This window comes from Cajanus cajan, chromosome 4, assembly GCF_000230855.2.
Source record: "Cajanus cajan strain Asha chromosome 4, NIPB_CcT2T_4, whole genome shotgun sequence".
NCBI classification, from domain to species: domain Eukaryota; kingdom Viridiplantae; phylum Streptophyta; class Magnoliopsida; order Fabales; family Fabaceae; genus Cajanus; species Cajanus cajan.
This window is the reverse complement of record NC_138520.1, coordinates 47860244-47877509: the sequence shown is the minus strand read 5'-3', so window position 1 is coordinate 47877509 and position 17266 is coordinate 47860244. Positions and strand designations below refer to the sequence as shown.

General features: G+C 34.3%; 1 protein-coding gene and 1 pseudogene across 1 annotated transcript; both read left to right on the top strand.

Moving 5' to 3' along the window:
• The first annotated feature begins 3928 nt into the window (after positions 1 to 3928).
• On the top strand, positions 3929 to 5639 carry LOC109813197 (hydroquinone glucosyltransferase). Its single transcript, XM_020377339.3, has one exon. The coding sequence runs from the start codon at positions 3957 to 3959 to the stop codon at positions 5394 to 5396; it is 1440 nt and encodes a 479-aa protein (XP_020232928.2). The 5' UTR covers positions 3929 to 3956; the 3' UTR covers positions 5397 to 5639.
• A 1061-nt stretch (positions 5640 to 6700) lies between these two features.
• LOC145957332 (hydroquinone glucosyltransferase-like) lies at positions 6701 to 10680 on the top strand (annotated as a pseudogene).
• Positions 10681 to 17266: the final 6586 nt, after the last annotated feature.

Below are 17266 nucleotides of genomic sequence, written 5' to 3'. Positions count from 1 at the left end.
GCATGAGATCGGTGCGTGGCGGGTCGTGAAGTCGGTGCCCTAGTCGCAGTCCGGGATTGAGAGGCCGAGTGTGCCTCGTCTTCATGGATGTTGCTCTCGTGAGGAGAGTGATCAGAGGGGCGTCGAGGGAGTTGGGCGCGAATGTGCTCATTTTCGGCGCGTAATCCCGCTAGGTCCGCTTCATTGGCGATTCTCATCGCCGCTAGGTCAGTTTCGTGCTGGGCACGCATATTGCGCAGGTCAGCATCGTGCTGTTGCCGCATTTACCTAGTCGATCAGCCTCCTCAAAGTCGCAGCGTCGCTGTCCATGGTAATTGAGTGATCTGCGTTGTCTGTCGCGTGTCTACTATGGCTTCTGGTGAAAACCATACAGGTGGCCGATAAGAGCTGTCTTGATCGGCCCCACGGTGGGCGCCAAATGTTCTTACCGGAAATCTGCCGTAGAGGTGATTTGCCAGGTAAGATCGGTGAACCTTCTTTACTGGTACGTTGATGCTCCAAGATGGGGGTGGTACCTGCAAAAGAGACTCCGATGCTAAAGTTAGTGTTTGTATGAGTATGAATCTCGTATATGTAATGCACGTACCTAGGTGTGAATTAGGATTGTTTTGGGCCTTGGGCCTGAGATGAGGTGTAATATGATTAGATAACGGACCTCGTCCGGGGCGAGATCCTCGGGGATCAGTTATGATTCGCTTAAATACCAAGCTGATGTTGCGCGGTGCGTGTCCGAGGTCGGCTTGCGTTATGGTGCCGAGCTTAGAGCTCGGTTACGCAATACGGATAGTACACAGGTAATCAATGCACAAACCCAAAATGAGTGAACTGTAAAACCCATGGAAGAAGGAGAAGAAAAACTTCAAACTTGGGAGCGGGAGTGAAGGACAAATAAACATAAAGGTGGTCAGACTGAAGAGGAATTGAATGAGAATCAAACAGGCAATAAGAAAACCCACATTATCCACCACAAACCTTAAAATCCATATGGAAGAAGGAGAAGAAAACCTTCAAACCTAAGAGTGCACACACAAAGGACAACTTAAAATGAAGTTTAACCGATTGAAAGAGAATGGGTCACCTTGGTCGTTGGAGTGTTTTGCTTGCATTGGTCACTGAAATCGCATGGGTAATGTGCACAAAGAGCTTACTAGAAATCATCTCAAAAGTAGTTGTTGGAGAAGAAGATAAAACAATGGAGTGTAAATTGAGTTTGTGCTCTCAACATGAGTAATAATAAGACATTCTATGATGAATGACGATTTACTTGTCATACAATGTGAACTTTTTATGATGGGTAAGTCAACACCTATCATAGAATGGTTGGTGTCCAAGACTGACCAACACATTCTATAATAAGTGTTGACTAACCCATCATAGAAAAAAAACATTTAATCACGAATAAGTTTGATATGATTTTTATAACATAGGACCATCTTGAAAATAGATAAAGAAATAATAAGGAAGTTGACCCTAATAATGACCTGTCGGTAGAACCAAAGTTATAAAAAAAAAAGTGTGAGCCTAACTGCAACCTGCCAGTAGAACCAACACTATAAAGTTCTTATCCAAGAATAAAGGAAAAATCCTCACAATGTGAAACTCAAAATATTATTAATATTCAAATCTACCTTGGATTCTTGTAAGAGGCTCTTATTTATAGACTAAGATAAACAACCTATCATTTACATGTAATAACTTTCCACTAAACTCCACTAGGTAATACAGTCCCAGTATGTCCTAGTAACATTTGTTTTCCACTAAGAACCCTAAAAGCACTTAAAATTAACCTAGGTAATATGAAAAACCACATGAACTTATTTCATATTAAAATAAATAACAAAAATTATATTAAAATTAAGAAAATGAGATTAAGTAACTTTTAAGTCCAAAAGGTTAGTAAAGCCCACTGCATTGTAGCATTATTTAATATTTGGTGTTGGGCTCATTAGGCTCTTCAAATTATTATTTTTAACCTTTGTAGTTTTTCTTCTAGTTATTGAGCCTTCCATCTGTTGAAAGAAATATTTGATAACATTAGACCTTGATATATTCTTATCATTCTTTCTCTCTTCAATGTGATTCATCCTCAAATCAAGTTTGATGTCTTATTTTGCATATGGATATGTTGTCTTGTTGAAATGTTGTGCCCATGGAATATTTATGTGCAATTTTTATTTAGGCATCAAGAAAAAAGAAGTTATAGGATTAGGTTGAAAAGAAGAATTAAATCCACAATCAGTTCCTTCAACTATTTGAGAAATTTGCATCTTTGAAAATTCAAATTGATTTTCATTTGCTTTGGAACAACTTCATGAAAACCTTCAATAGAGAAACATTACTTATAAACAATGGGTTAGAACATAAAATTATGCATTGTGTTTCTTCCCCCCTCTCATTTTCTTTGAACTCATTTTCTCTCATCTCCATTTCTTTAATTCTTTCAATCTAGCTTCTTTTTGATTTCTCACACTCCCTTGTTTTTCTCCTTTGATAATGCCCCTTGGAATACTCCTCTTTATAAGTGTGTTGCCTCAAACTTATGAATCTAGATTCAAGATTATTTAATTTTTCCTTTAGGAGTTGGAATTGTATTTGAAACTCCTTCACTTACAACTTGAGATCAATATCCATTTGTTTTTACATTAAAGAAGATAAATGGATAAAAGATACACACACCTAAATTCAAAAGTTAGAGCTCTGATGCCAAATGATATGTTTTTCAAAACGTGGGACCATCTTGAAAATAAGTAAAGAAACAATAGGGAACTTGACTCTAATTGCAACCTGCCGATAAAACCAAAGTTATAAAAAAAAGAAGAAATGTAACCCTAATCGTGACCTGTTGGTGGAACCAACACTATAAAATTCTTATCGAAGAACAAAGGAAATAACCCTCACAATATGAAACTCAAAATATGATTAATATTCAAATATTCTTTAAATGCTTATGAAAAGCTCCTATTTATGAACTAAGATAAACAACCTTATCATCCTTTGCTTGAAGATGGTAACACCTCTCCATCATCTAATCTTCCATTTGAAGTTTTCATTTGATGTTTTCTTCATTTTCATCATAAGTTGACATTTTTTTTTAAAATAAAGGTTATGGTACACCAAATATTACAATAGAGTAAAGACATCCTATTAAAATTGACACTTTTTGAAAATTCATAGGTTGACATTTGTCTCTACCGGTTATAGTCAAACCAGAGCTAGAAAAACAATAAAAATTTATAATGAACAAATTAATCTCAATCATGATAACTAGAACACCAATTTTTGTTTGTGTACGAAGGAGTTGAATTTCATATTACCACGCTTGCACAAGTTCATTGATATTTTTGGTACTGTCTTTTAATTAGACATTTTAATTTGACATTTTATCAATATTTTTTAAAAATTATCAATATTTTTTTAAATAAACTATTATTGTATTTGATTCTCAAATCTTAAAATTGAGTTAAAATTTTGGATTTGTAAGAATAGTTAATTTTAAATATTATTTTTTATTATTTAAAAATTTAAGAGTAAAATTATCTATATATATATATATATTAAATCAAATTATCACCTTTATGTGTTATAGATTATAAATTACAAAAATAAAACATTAATTCTATATATATATATATTAAATCAAATTATCACCTTTATGTGTTATAGATTATAGATTACAAAAATAAAACATTAATTCTAATTAAATAATAACTCAAAATAATATTTATACAACTTCATCTACATTTTGTCAGCTGACTCATTACAATAGCAATAGAAAAATTGAAAAATCATGAGATGTTAAAATGGTGACATTTGAACTTACATCACAGTATCTTTCGTGCGCGGCAAGACTGTAAGACATTGTCTCCTACAAGTTAATTATTCCATATAGTATATTATCTTCCCGAGATTTGCATAAAAAATTCACTCATTTCTCATTGCATAAATAAGTTATTGCCATGCAAAAACTCCAAAATCACTCAGCACCATTGATTCCAATGGAAAAGCCAATCTACATAGTAATTGTTCCAAGCCCTGGCTTCAGCCATTTACTTTCAATTATTGAATTTTCCAAACGGCTAATTCAGCACTCCAATGGCTTGCAAATCACATGCCTCATTCCCACACTTGATTCTCCCTCTGAACCCTCCAAAGCCATCATTCAAACTTTGCCCTCATCCATTCACTCCACTTTTCTTCCATCAATTCATTCCACTAACCTACCACAAGATAGTCCAATAGCAGTCAAAGCTCAACTCACAGCGACCCTCTCTCTCCCCTTTATCCGTGAATCTTTGAAAACCCTAAGTTCAAGCTCAAGGCTAGTTGCCATGGTCACTGATCTTTTCGCAAGTGATGCTCTTATTTGTGCTAAAGAGTTCAACATGTTGTCCTTCATTTACGCCCCAACATCGGCTACGACACTCTCTTTTTGCTTGTGTCTACCAAAGTTGGATCAAAATGTTTCTTCTGAGTTTAGAGATCTACTAGAACCCATTGAAATTCCTGGCTGTGTTCCTATTTATGGGTACGATTTGCCAAAACCGGTTCAGGATCGAACCAGCCAAATGTATGAGTTCTTTCTTCAAAAATGCAAACAACTCCATGCAGTTGATGGGGTCTTGGTTAATAGCTTCAAAGGCATTGAAGAAGGGCCTATAAGAGCATTGGATGAAGAAGGCTATGGCTACCCCAAAGTGTACCCCGTAGGACCTATTATACAAACTGGATTATCAGGAGATGTAAAAACTGGGTCTGAATGTTTAAGGTGGTTGGACAATCAGGCACCTAATTCTGTTGTTTATGTTAGCTTTGGAAGTGGAGGGACACTTTCACAAGACCAAATGAATGAGCTAGCTTTGGGGTTGGAACTAAGTGGCCACAAATTCTTGTGGGTTGTGAGAGCACCAAGTGAATCAGCCAATTCTGGTTACCTAAATTCTGAAAGTGATGACCCTTTACGGTTCTTACCAGATGGATTCATTGAGAGGACTAAGGAACAGGGTTTGGTTGTTCCATCATGGGCACCTCAAGTTGAAGTTCTTGGTCACAATGCAACTGGTGGGTTTTTAACTCACTGTGGTTGGAACTCCATCCTTGAGAGTATAATGAACGGTGTACCACTTATAGCGTGGCCTTTGTTTGCTGAACAGAGAATGAATGCTGTTATGTTAAATGTCGCCCTAAAAGTTGCACTAAGGCCAAATGCTAACGAAAAAGGTTTGGTGGGAAGAGAGGAAATTGGCAAGGTTATAAGAAGATTAATTGAAGGTGAAGAAGGCAGAGAAATCCGTAGAAGAATGCAAAAGTTGAAGAATGTTGCTGCTGAAACCATGCAAGAAGAAGGGTTATCTTCAAAGACTGTAATTCAGTTCGCAGCTAAGTTGATTGGCAATTAGAACTATGATCATGTATCGGTAAAGGTGCGTATATGTTGTTTCTAATCTAGTCTACTTCTATGAGATGTTTTATATTTTTGTGTTTATTTATAATAATATTAAATGTTTGAGATGTGATCAACCTTATATACAACTGTATTATCATATTGCCGGTTGTATACAAGATACATGTAATTTCTCTCTAAATATAAATAAAGTATGTAATACTCTTATTTTACATTTTGAAAAATGTAATTTCTTCTATATGATCACCTTTTATTTTATGACGTACTCTCCAATTTCATCATGAAAAATTGTAATTATTTATCGCTTATTTTTTTAAAAATAACAAAAATAATCAATTATGTTTTAAAAGCTAAAACAAACAACGCACCCTTATTAAGAGATATATATGAAATTGTAATATCTGAACTAAACCAAAATATATCTGAAACCGTAATATCTGAACTAAAACAAAATAAAAAATTCTATAGTACCCATCTTATTTGAGAGGGTACCGGTACAATTTTTTATATTTTATATTTTTAATAATTTATTTAAATAATATTTATGATATTTTTTATTCTTTTAATTTTTAATTATTTAGTCATTTTATTTTTATTTTATATATTCTAATTTATTTGTAATAATATTATTATATATTTAAATAGTTTAATTTTAATAATTTTTTAAGTATATTTTTATATTTTCACTTAAAATTTTTGAATTTCTATATTTTAATTAATAATTTTTTAAATATATTTTTTTGTCTTTTTGTCTTAAATTTTTAAATTTTTATATTGTAATTTTAATATTTTTTTATTTTTATTATTTATTAATTTTTTTCTTTTTTAATATTTTATAATATTATTAAAATCTTATAATTTTAATCCCTATAATTTTATCTTACGTAGATTATTTATTTTATAATTAAATTAATATTTTTAAAAAATTTTATAAATTTATATAGAAAAATGTATTGAAACTCCTCGATCTTCGTAGCAATTTCCAAACAAAATATGTTTTAATCAATGTTATATTTTTTCTTTATTTTAATATTATTTTTCACCTCAAATTCAACTCTTATCATTTAGTCAATACATGCTATGCGACCAACAAGGAACTGCCTACTTGAACGAGGAAAAAATCCGAGAAAATAATTTAACTTTTAGGACATGATTTGTATAGTTTCGACATGATATCGGAGTTCGCCACATCCTACACCATCAAGAATATTGTACTATTTTAAAAATGAACCATCGTTCAACATGTAAAACTATTACTTTCAGTAATTAAATATATATATAAAACGTGGAACACCACGTATGCAGTTTAGTGCGTATGCACTTAGATCATCACGTCTTACACTTTGAAAGCTTTGTGAAAATAACATTCAAAAACAGAAAGCGAATCTAAGTTTTGCTACTTGTAAATTCTTATATGTATAAATTGGATAAGAAAAAGCCAACTGTTTGCAATATTATATTTATAAGAAAACTCTTTTATCATAAGGATTTTGTGAACACGCAAACATCTATAGTCACATAGCTATTATTTTAAGTCCTGGTTTCACCCACTTGGTCCCAGTAACTGAGTTCAGTAAGAGACTAGTGAATCATCATCCAATTTTTCATGTAGCTTGCATCGTTCCCTCACTTAGGCCACCCCCAGAATCCTGCAAAGCCTACCTTAATAAAACTCTTCCTTCAAAGCCCCTTTAATTTTCTTGTTGGTTGATGACTTTGCATCTCAAGCCATGGAATTTGCAAAGGAGTTCAATGTCATGCCCTATTTTTACTAACCTAGTTCAGCTATGGTATTGTCACTGCCTTTACAAAGCTATGGTTGAGTACAGGAACCTGACAGAACTTCAGAACCTTAAAAATTTCCAAGTTGTGTACCACTCATAGGGGTTGATCTTTCCGATTCGGCTCTAAATAGACCGAGTGAATTTTAGTATCTTACAAGCATTTTCTTCAAAGTGCCAAAGCATCGGATGTATCTCATGTGATATTAATCAACACTTTCTTAGAAATGGAATCACATGCTATAAGAGCCTTAGGAGAGTTTGGAGATGGGATGATCAAATTGTACCCTGTGGGACCCATTACACAGAAAGGGTCAAGAAATGAAGTTGATGTGTCAGCTAGGTGTTTAAGATGGTTGGACAAGCAGCCACCTTGTTAAGTGTTGTGTGTTTCTTTTGGAAGTGGTAGAACACTCTCTCAACAACAAATCAATGAGCTAGCTTGGGGTTAAGAATTGAGTTGTCAAAGGTTCTTGTGGGTTTTGAAAGAAGTGATGAGCACCAAGTAAATTCAGCTAGTGCTGCTTACCTTGAGCCCACAAATGAGAATCCTTTTGCAATTCTTACCAAAATAGATTCTTTTGGAAAGAAAATGGAGAAAGGTTTGTTTGTGCCTTCATGGAAACCTCAGGTGAAGGTTCGTAGTCACAAATCAATTGGTGGGTTTCTAAGCTATTGTGGTTGGAACTCTTGGTTTTGGAGAGTGATTGATCGAAACAGAGGAATAATAGAAAACAGAGGAATGGAGAAGGTGAATGGAGCTAGCTTTTATTTGAAGGAGGTACTTATTGTATATTTGCTTGTTTCACACTCGGTTACATCTCCTGCATGCCAATATAGCCTTCTTTCACGGTCATATATAAGGCGGTTAAGAATAAAAAAAATATTTTATATGTTTCTATGATTTTTTATTACAATCAGATTGTTATTCTAGAAACATGTTTCATGAAAGTTCTCAAAATTTCTAGAAATTTTTGGAAGTGTGAAATATCTAGGAATTTGAAACATTTTTTTTTTATCATTTTTCCTAGATGCAAATTTTGATAATTTCAAGTATAGTTTGTAATTATTTAAACTTCATTCTTAGTAGTGTCTTTGTAAATATTCTTTTATTTGATTTTTCGTTGTGTAATACTTAGTTGAATTTGTTTAGTAGTCTGTACTTCTCTAATGAAGTGATATTTAATGGAAATATGTTTCATTCTTTGATGATGGATTGAAATACTCTTCGCCATTACTATTGTCGATTTGTTGTTGCAGTAGATAATAGTTAGTTTATCTTATTATTCATCCAATTCTTCAAGTATTTTTTGTAGCCATATTACTTGACTTGTAGTTTCAGAAGTTACTACGTATTTTATTTTTGTTGTAGATTGTGCTATAATTACTTGCCTCTTTGATGCATAAGAGAAAGACATATTCTAACGTGCTTTTCATGTCATCCATTGATCTTGCCCTGTCATGTAGTTAATCATCCTTGAGTTGGTCATGGTTTTGTACCATATACCAAACTCTCTTGTGTCTTGTAGATATCTTAAAATTCCTTTTCCAACTCTGTAGTAAATGTGACTTGGCTTTTGCATGAATCTTAATAAAAGACTCGTGGCATATATAATGTCTAACCGTGTGGCTGTGAGATATAGTAGACTTTTAATTAAACCCTTATAGCCTGATGCATTTGCTTCTAGTGTAACAACATGTTTACAGTCATACATCTTGAACTTCTTTAGTAGAGCTTCAGTATATTTATTTTGAGAGATAAATATTTCTTCTTTTTGTTGTCTTACTTTCATATTGAGGAAGTAGTTCATCAAACCAAGGTTAGTTATCTCAAATGTCTTCATCATATCTTCTTAGAAATATTTCATTGTCTCCATATTGTTTCCTGTGTAGATAAGGTCATCAACATATAGGGAGACAATGAAAACATATTGACCTTGTGTCTTGATATACACTATTGGCTCACTTTTGTTTCTTGTGAATCCTTAATTAGTGAAGTAGTGATCAATTTTGTTATACCATGCTCGAGGAGTTGGCTTTAAGCCATATGAGGCTTTTCTCAGTCTCAACATTTTTCCTTCATTGCCTTTGCTGATGAATGTGGTTGCTTTACATAAATCACTTCTTTGAGCACTTTATTTAGAAAGTCAGATTTGACATGCAGTTGGAAAATGTTCCATCCTTTTTATGTTGCAAGATCTATTAAAGCTCTAATTGTATCTAGGTGAACAATTGGAGAAAACATCTCATTGTAATCAATTCCAAGTTTTTGTAAGTATCCTTTAGCGACCTATCTCGCCTTGTAATTTTGTATAGTTCCATTAAGAATGAGCTTTATTTTATATACCCATTTTACTCCATTAACATCTTCTCCATGTGGGAAGTCTATAAGCTCCCAAGTATTTATTTATTCGATCATTTTAATCTCTTCTTCCATAGTCTAGACCTATATTTCTTCCTTTGATGCTTCTTTGTAGCAGTCATGTTCAACCATGGCCATATTGCAAGTTTCATATATGTCCACCAAATATCTTACGCTAGTAGACTCTAGTAAAGAATCTCGTTAATGTTATGGAGGTAGAGAAAACGTACTTGAATCTTCTGCCTCTTCTTAAGCTTCTAGAGATTGTTGCACTAGAAATAAAATATTGCTTTTAACAATTTTTTCTTCTTTCCAATTTTAAGAAGCATTTTCATCAACCTCAACATCTCAACTAATGGCGAGCTTATTTTATTTGAAAGGTTATAAACTTGATAGCCTTTTGATTGTGTGTTATATCCCAAGAATATTCCTCTTATTGTCTTGTTTTCAAGCTTTTGCCTATTTTGATCAAGAATATGTAGCAGATACATCTAAACACATGTAGATGTTTAGTAAATGTCTTTCTTCTGATAGAAAAGAATGGCTCAATCCAAGAGGGGAGGGTGAATTGGATTCAATGACACTTAAAATTTTTATCAGAGTTTAAGGATCTTTATTTCCATTAAAACTTTTCTAATACAAATTTTCAATGAAGTTTCTTGAACCTCTTGTAAATGGGAATGACTTCTATATGAGTTCTTGCTTAATCTTTATTGAATTCGGTTTAAGAACAACTAATATGTTGTAGTTATGTTTCAATTTAAACCATTTTTAATCATACAAGCATATTAATCAGGACCAGCCATTTTAACATTCAATTAAAGATTATTCAATGTAAGAGATAAGGATGAGAGAAGAGTGCAAAGTGTTTTATCCTGGTTCAGCCACTCCACATGTGACCTACATCCAATCCTCAATCATAACCTGATCAAGATTTGTACCACTATCTCAATGAAGAAGTTATACAACCATACCACACATGCACACACTTCAACACTCAAGATAGACACTTTCTTGCACCCAAGAAAGCACTTCTTGTAGAAATCCACTACAAGAATTTCTTACCACTTGAGACACCTTCCCAAGATTTTCTTAACACATTACATAAAAGTTTAAAGGAATGAATTCACCTAGAAGTTGAACAAATTAGACTGTGAACTCTTAACCAATCTTAATCCTTCTTCCCAAGAATGTAGTGATGATGATGATTTCTCTCAAAACATTTTACAAAATGTTTTTCTTGTTGGTTTCACAAAGAAAACACTCTAAGAAGGTCACAAAGACTTCACAAAATCAATTGTTTTTCTCTTCTGTTCTCTCTTCTTGTTTCAAAGTGTGAGAACTATATATAAAGTTTTTCAGACCCAGATAATCGATTATTTTTAGAGATAATCAATTATTTTGTTCTTCATGAATTTAGGAAATCACTCAAGAACAAAATAATCAATTATTTTGCAAGATAATCGATTATTCCAGAGATTACTTTCTGGAATAATCGATTATTTCATAGACAATTGATTATTACAGCAAGGCTCTTTCAACCTCTTGCTGGAATAATCGATTATAGTTAGTAATAATCGATTATTTTGAGTTATTTTTCAAAAATTTGATTTCACACTTCAAAAACTTTCCAAGTTACTTTTAAACATCATCATACTGATTCTTAGACCATTTGGATTAAGATCAACTTATGAACAAAGCACACACATGCATAAACAATAAACTCAACATATAAGAACACATAAACTACTCTTAAACTACTTTTATCACATATTTCTTTCATGATCTTCATGTCTTCATTAGCTTATGTCCTTTGTTATCTTCAAGGCTCTCAAAACTTTTGTTATCATCAAAACTCTCATAACTTGATTGACCATCCATGAATCTCAACATCTTCCACTCTAAGCTTCAATAAAAGTCTTGTTTTGTACTGCATTGGTTGAGCATCTGTCAAGTATGTACATTGTAGTATAGACTGCTTGACCCCAAAAAGTGTTAGGCACACTTTTCTCCTTTAGCATTGATCTTGCCATCTCCATGATAGATTAAGTCTTTCTTTTTGAGACACCATTTTATTGTGGAGAATATGCGACTGTAAGTTGTTGCTTAATGCCTTCATCTTCACGAAATTTGTCAAACTCGTGTGAGCTTTATTCCTTTCCTTAATCACTTCTAAGTACTTTTATAAATTTTTCACTTTGCTTCTCCATAAGATATTTATACTTCTTGAAGATTTTGAGAACTTCTGATTTTTCTTTAAGGAAGTAGACTCGCATCATTCTAGAAAAGTCATCAATGAAAAGGATTAAGTACCTATAGTTGTAAAGTGATGGTGTCGTCATCAATCCACAAATGTTAATGTGGATCCACTCAACAAGTTTTTTGCTTTCCAAGCTTTTCCAATAGAAAATGGTAGTCTGTGTTGCTTTCCAAAAAGTCATTCTTCATAAGCTTCATTACTTTCTTTTCCATGTAGAAGATCTCTCATCATATTCTTTTAATATAGCAGCTTCAAGGCATGAGTTTTAAAGTGTTCAAATCATTGAAGCCATAGCTATGAATTATTGATTGCGCTTTTGTGAGAATGTTAGTAGCATATATGAAATTTATTGGAAACACTTTGTTTTCTTTCTCTATTTTAACTTGAGGTATCTCTTGCCTTTTGTTATTATAGATAGTGCATGTATCTCGTTAATTTGGAGTGAAGAACATAACCTTTCTCCATCTTTTGGCCAATGCTCAAGAGATTTTCTTTGAGGTTGGGAACAAGTAGGACATCATTAATGAGTCTTCTACCCTTCTTAGTCTCCACCTTGACAATGTCTTTGCCTTTTGGTTCCACCATAACATCATTCCCTAATCTTACTTGAACTTTGACAAAGCTATCAATTTCTTTAAAGATGGTCTAATCATTAGCCATATGATTACTAAACTCACTATCCAAGTACCATTATTTTTTGAATCATTGTTGCAATATTGGGTAGCATAAAAAAGATGTTGCTCATTTGTGTACAATTATTTATTTCATGCATACAGATATAAAGCCATATAAGACAAATTGATGGAGTCAAGTAGGTGAGATGGAGAAGATAATCTTCTTTGCTTGAATCTGCAATGGATCTTGCCTTTGAGACTTTGATTCCAACGAAATGAAGAGTTGAAGAAGACAAGATTTGGAGTTCCAAATCTTAGAAGGAAGCATTCAAGCTAGGAGTGAAAATGATGGCTCACGGTTTGGCTTTAAACGGTGAAGGATTCCTAAAGTAAACTAAGAACCTAGGTGACTTTGCGGAGAGAAAACTGAAATGTATTCAGAAGAATTTTCAATTATTCTCAAAGTAAAGTACATGAATGAAGGAGGGAGACTTAAATAGGCACGGATTAGAGCTAGTTGGCGCCAAGCTTCAAGGCTTCACAATTGGCGCCTAAATTTGAATTCAAATATGAATTTGAATTAAAAAATTTCAGCTCCCATGTGCTTGGCCGTGAATCTTGGTGCTTCTATGCATCTAAGTTTAATTTGGCAAGCATTTAGGGTTGATTTGAGTGTGCACATGTTCAGCCACTCATGGTGAAAAACATGTGACTCAAATTTGACTTAAATGACTTCCAAATTAAATCTAGTTTTGCCTAATTAGCCTATTTAAGTATTCCTTCCATATTCCTATTCTAATGGCCTAAAAACAATGGCCAACCAAATACAATAAAAAGGAAAAATTACAAGGATTAAAATGAGCTCCATATTGGGTACAAAAAGCCCAAAGGCCCATGAAGCCCAAAACTAGGCTTATTAAGCCTAAGGCCCAAAACTCCTATACTAGATGTCCAAAATACAAGACCAAAATTATTCAACCTATACTAATATAATATATACATTGGAGATCTCAAGTTGTGGCCCATGTAGAATTCAACTTGGGCCCACCAAGCCCAATTGGCCCATTGAGCTTTAAACTAGCCCAAATCTTCATATCTAGCCCATTTCTCTTGGATCCTTCAAAGTGTCTCCTCTTGCCCTCCTAGGAATGATTCTATCATCCCCTCTCTCTTGAAAAGGATTTGTCCTTAAATTACGCTAATTTCATCATTTATTTGGGCCTGGCCCTCTCATCCTTATTCCCTAGTGGAGTCGTCATCTGTCGGAATCCAAAAAATTTTAATCTTATCCATAGATGGTTTACTTCCAATTTGAAAATCTCATCAATTAAGGAATATTCGGAGTCTAGATTAATCCTTAATTAATGATTTTGAAAAGAGTTTGAAGGAGTTGCCACCAATGTTTTACTCAAAATATCGAGAAAAGAAAAAAAGTTTTAAAAAATGCCAAATCGGCCTTTACAACTAGAATTTGGGCTCGGGGTCTGTTACGTGTTAGGAATATGTTAGCCACCCTAACACGGCCTAAGTCAGTACCCTATAATGAAATTATCGCGATCGAGAATAATAATTTAAATATTTACCTTCTTTTGTTAATGATTATTTACATGTTTAAATTTAAATATACACGATTTACCGTAGAACATCTACATGATTGCTTTTAGTTATAATATCATTTATGATAGAAGAAGTAAATAATGAAGAAGGGATTTGATGAAAATACCTCTTTGAATGAGCTTTTATAAATACTTTGAATGTTGTGGTTTTGAGGTTCTTTTTGTCTGCCTTTCATACTACAATATGCCTCACAACTCTCAAGAAATACAAGGAGAATAAGAGAGATAGAGAAATTCGAGCTATAAGGACTTTAGTAAGCAATTTTATCCAGTCCCCCAGCACTATGCATGGTGCTCGTATTTATAGGTGTCAGACTAACAAGAATGACTCATTTTTTATCACTAGAATGACCCGTTCTGGATCAGTTTATTAAGAGTAAAATTTGAACCTAGAATGACCCGTTCTAGAATTGGAATGGCTCGTTCCTATTTTGAATTTACCTTATAACAACTTGGGTCGAAACGACCTATTTTAAATTGAGAAGACCCATTTTAACCTAGGGTTTCTAGGCCTTTTTAGAAGTTTGGAATGACCCGTTCCGAGCTCCTAATTCAACCCTTTTGGGCTTTGGGATGCTGGTATGCTCTAGTGTCAGTTTCGAACCTTCGGGGACTCCTTTGTCTTGTATTCCTTTCTGTATAAAGCTTTTGAAATCAATACAATATCCTTTTTTTTCTTTTCTCTTGTCCAATTGTAATGACGTATGTTGTTGATGGTTGTCAAAAATTGAACAAGTCAATAAAAAAACATAAAAGATAATAAAAAAATAACCCGCTACTTTGAAAACCCGTAAAGGGCAGCTTAGGCAAAAGTTAGGGTTTTCTAAGAGACAAAAATAGAGTCCCAAGATGCTTTAACACATTAATTGGCCAATATAACTAATGATGTCCATCAATTAACCGAAGCATTTCACTTGTAAAAAGGAGAAAAGGAAAGTCACCTTTTGAAAACCAAATCAAAATATGCATTGCATGCATCCAAGAGCATTTCACACACTTAGAGGATTTTCTTTATCCGAGGGGAATTATCTAAAATGTGTGAAAACTAGCATCCTGCATAAAAGAAATAACCATTCAACATTTTTGCATGTTAACATAGAAAAAAACTGATAAAACAAAGAAAAGAAAAAAATGATAATGAATAACAACACAAAAAGGAAAAGCTCTTACACTAGAAAAATTCAGAGCTAAAAAAAGGTAAATACAAGACTTGGAAAAATCCTTAACATGCGAAATCCATCCTCAAGTGAAACGCAGAACATCCCTATATTAGCAATCCTATCTCATGATCAAGTCAGGCATTAGAACCATTCACATGTCAACCATGGTATCCCCAAGCCACATCAACATTCCAACCCTACTGACACTCTTCAACACCCTGACAACTACAACAAACCATCTAGGTCACCCACATCGATATCCCCGTTCTCACAATGTCACCACAATGAGCACTACTCGAGGCAACACTTTGACAACACATCCACACTAAATCCACTTCAACGATCAACAATCATCAACCATGAAAACTTGACAGCCAGCAAATATCCACCAAAACTCAACATTCACGACATACGCTTGGAGAGGCATCATAATACTCACCCTGGTAGGAAAAACGCATGGTTCTTACCAACCAATCAATTAGTAAAATCCCCTAAAAATGCTTGGAGAGGCATCATAATACTTGTATGATGGGAAGAATACAGAATCTTCGTCATACATCCCCAACACAAACGCCTAGAGAGGCATCACAATACTCACACGACAGAAACAACACTAGAATCCCTACCATTCATTCCCTAGTGAGAATGCTTGGAGAGGCATCATAATACTCACACAGTAGGAACAAAATAAAGTTTCTACTAGCCTTCAAGCTTAGTCAACAAAAACAACCCAAGATAGGGGCATATCAAGCACCTTTTGCCTGTTATCCCTAGGACAACCTACTATAGAAATCAAGCAAACAAACAAGGGCACCACAAGATTCCTCAAACTACATCATCACGAAAAATAGCCTGGAGAGGCCGACATAATAATACTCACTTCCCGATTCGGTAGACGACAAAATCGTAAAGAAAAAGTCTTGAGAGATGGTACTCACCTCTTGATTTGGTATACGATAAAAGCCGTAAAGGAAAAGTCTGGAGAGGCGGTACTCACTTCCTTCATTGGTACATGACAAAACCATAAAGGAAAAGTCTGGACAGACAATACTCACCTCCCGATCTGGTACACGACAAAGCTGTAAGGAAAAAGTTTGGAGAGACGATACTCATCTCCCCCATCGGTATACGACAAAGCCATAAGGTTGGCGAGACGGTACTCACATCACAACTTGGGTCGGCTAAAGTCCTAATATCAGTCCAGCCCGGAGAGACTAAGCTTATAGAATACTCATCTCCCCCACTAGTATACGTCAAAGTCATAAGGAAAAGTCTGGAGAGACGATACTTACATCACGACTTAGGTTGATTGAAGCCCTAATGTCAGTCCAACCTAGAGAGGTTGAGCTTAGAAAATACTCATCTCCCTTACTATTATACGACAAAGCCATAAGGGAACGTTTGGAGAGACGGTACTCACATCATGACTTAGGTTGTTTGGAAGCCCTAATACTAGTCCAGCTTGTAGAGGTTGTGCTCAGAAAAAATTCACTCTATTGCAAGCTAGAAAAGATCTTCACCTCACCATCACAAGGCAAGTAGAAGCAGTATAAAGCATCCATACAAAGACTGGAAGTGTAGATGGTACATTTTTTCATCCTCATTTCTCAACGAAGCATGCTACCCAACATTCAGCTACTCCAAGGAACAAGGATACGGGCAAACCCATCTATTTGAAGGAAGCGATGTGGAAGCACTTACACTGTGAAGTAGAAGAGAAGACTCAAACGAAATGTCTACGTCTTTACTTGCCTTTAGAAAAACAACACACAACTATCCAAAAGGACAAGTAAAGAGGGGGCATCTGTAGACACCTAATTTCATTCGGGACATGCAAACAAGGAAATGGACCTTTAATACAAGACAAAGAAGTTTTCAAAGGCTTAGAAATGACGTCATGATGGACCAATGTGATATTAGAATGGCCCACTGACATCAGAATGAACTAGGATGACATTAGAAGGCCCAAAAATTTGAATTAAGAGCTTTAAACAAGCAGTTTCCAATCTAGAACAAGTCGTTCCAAGCATCTAAATGACCTAGAAGTCCTAGGTCAAAACGGGTCATTCCTA

Bases quoted from the DNA above. Each gene is read 5' to 3' on its own strand.
- LOC109813197 (XM_020377339.3), top strand. From the start codon at position 3,957: ATGCAAAAACTCCAAAATCACTCAGCACCATTGATTCCAATGGAAAAG.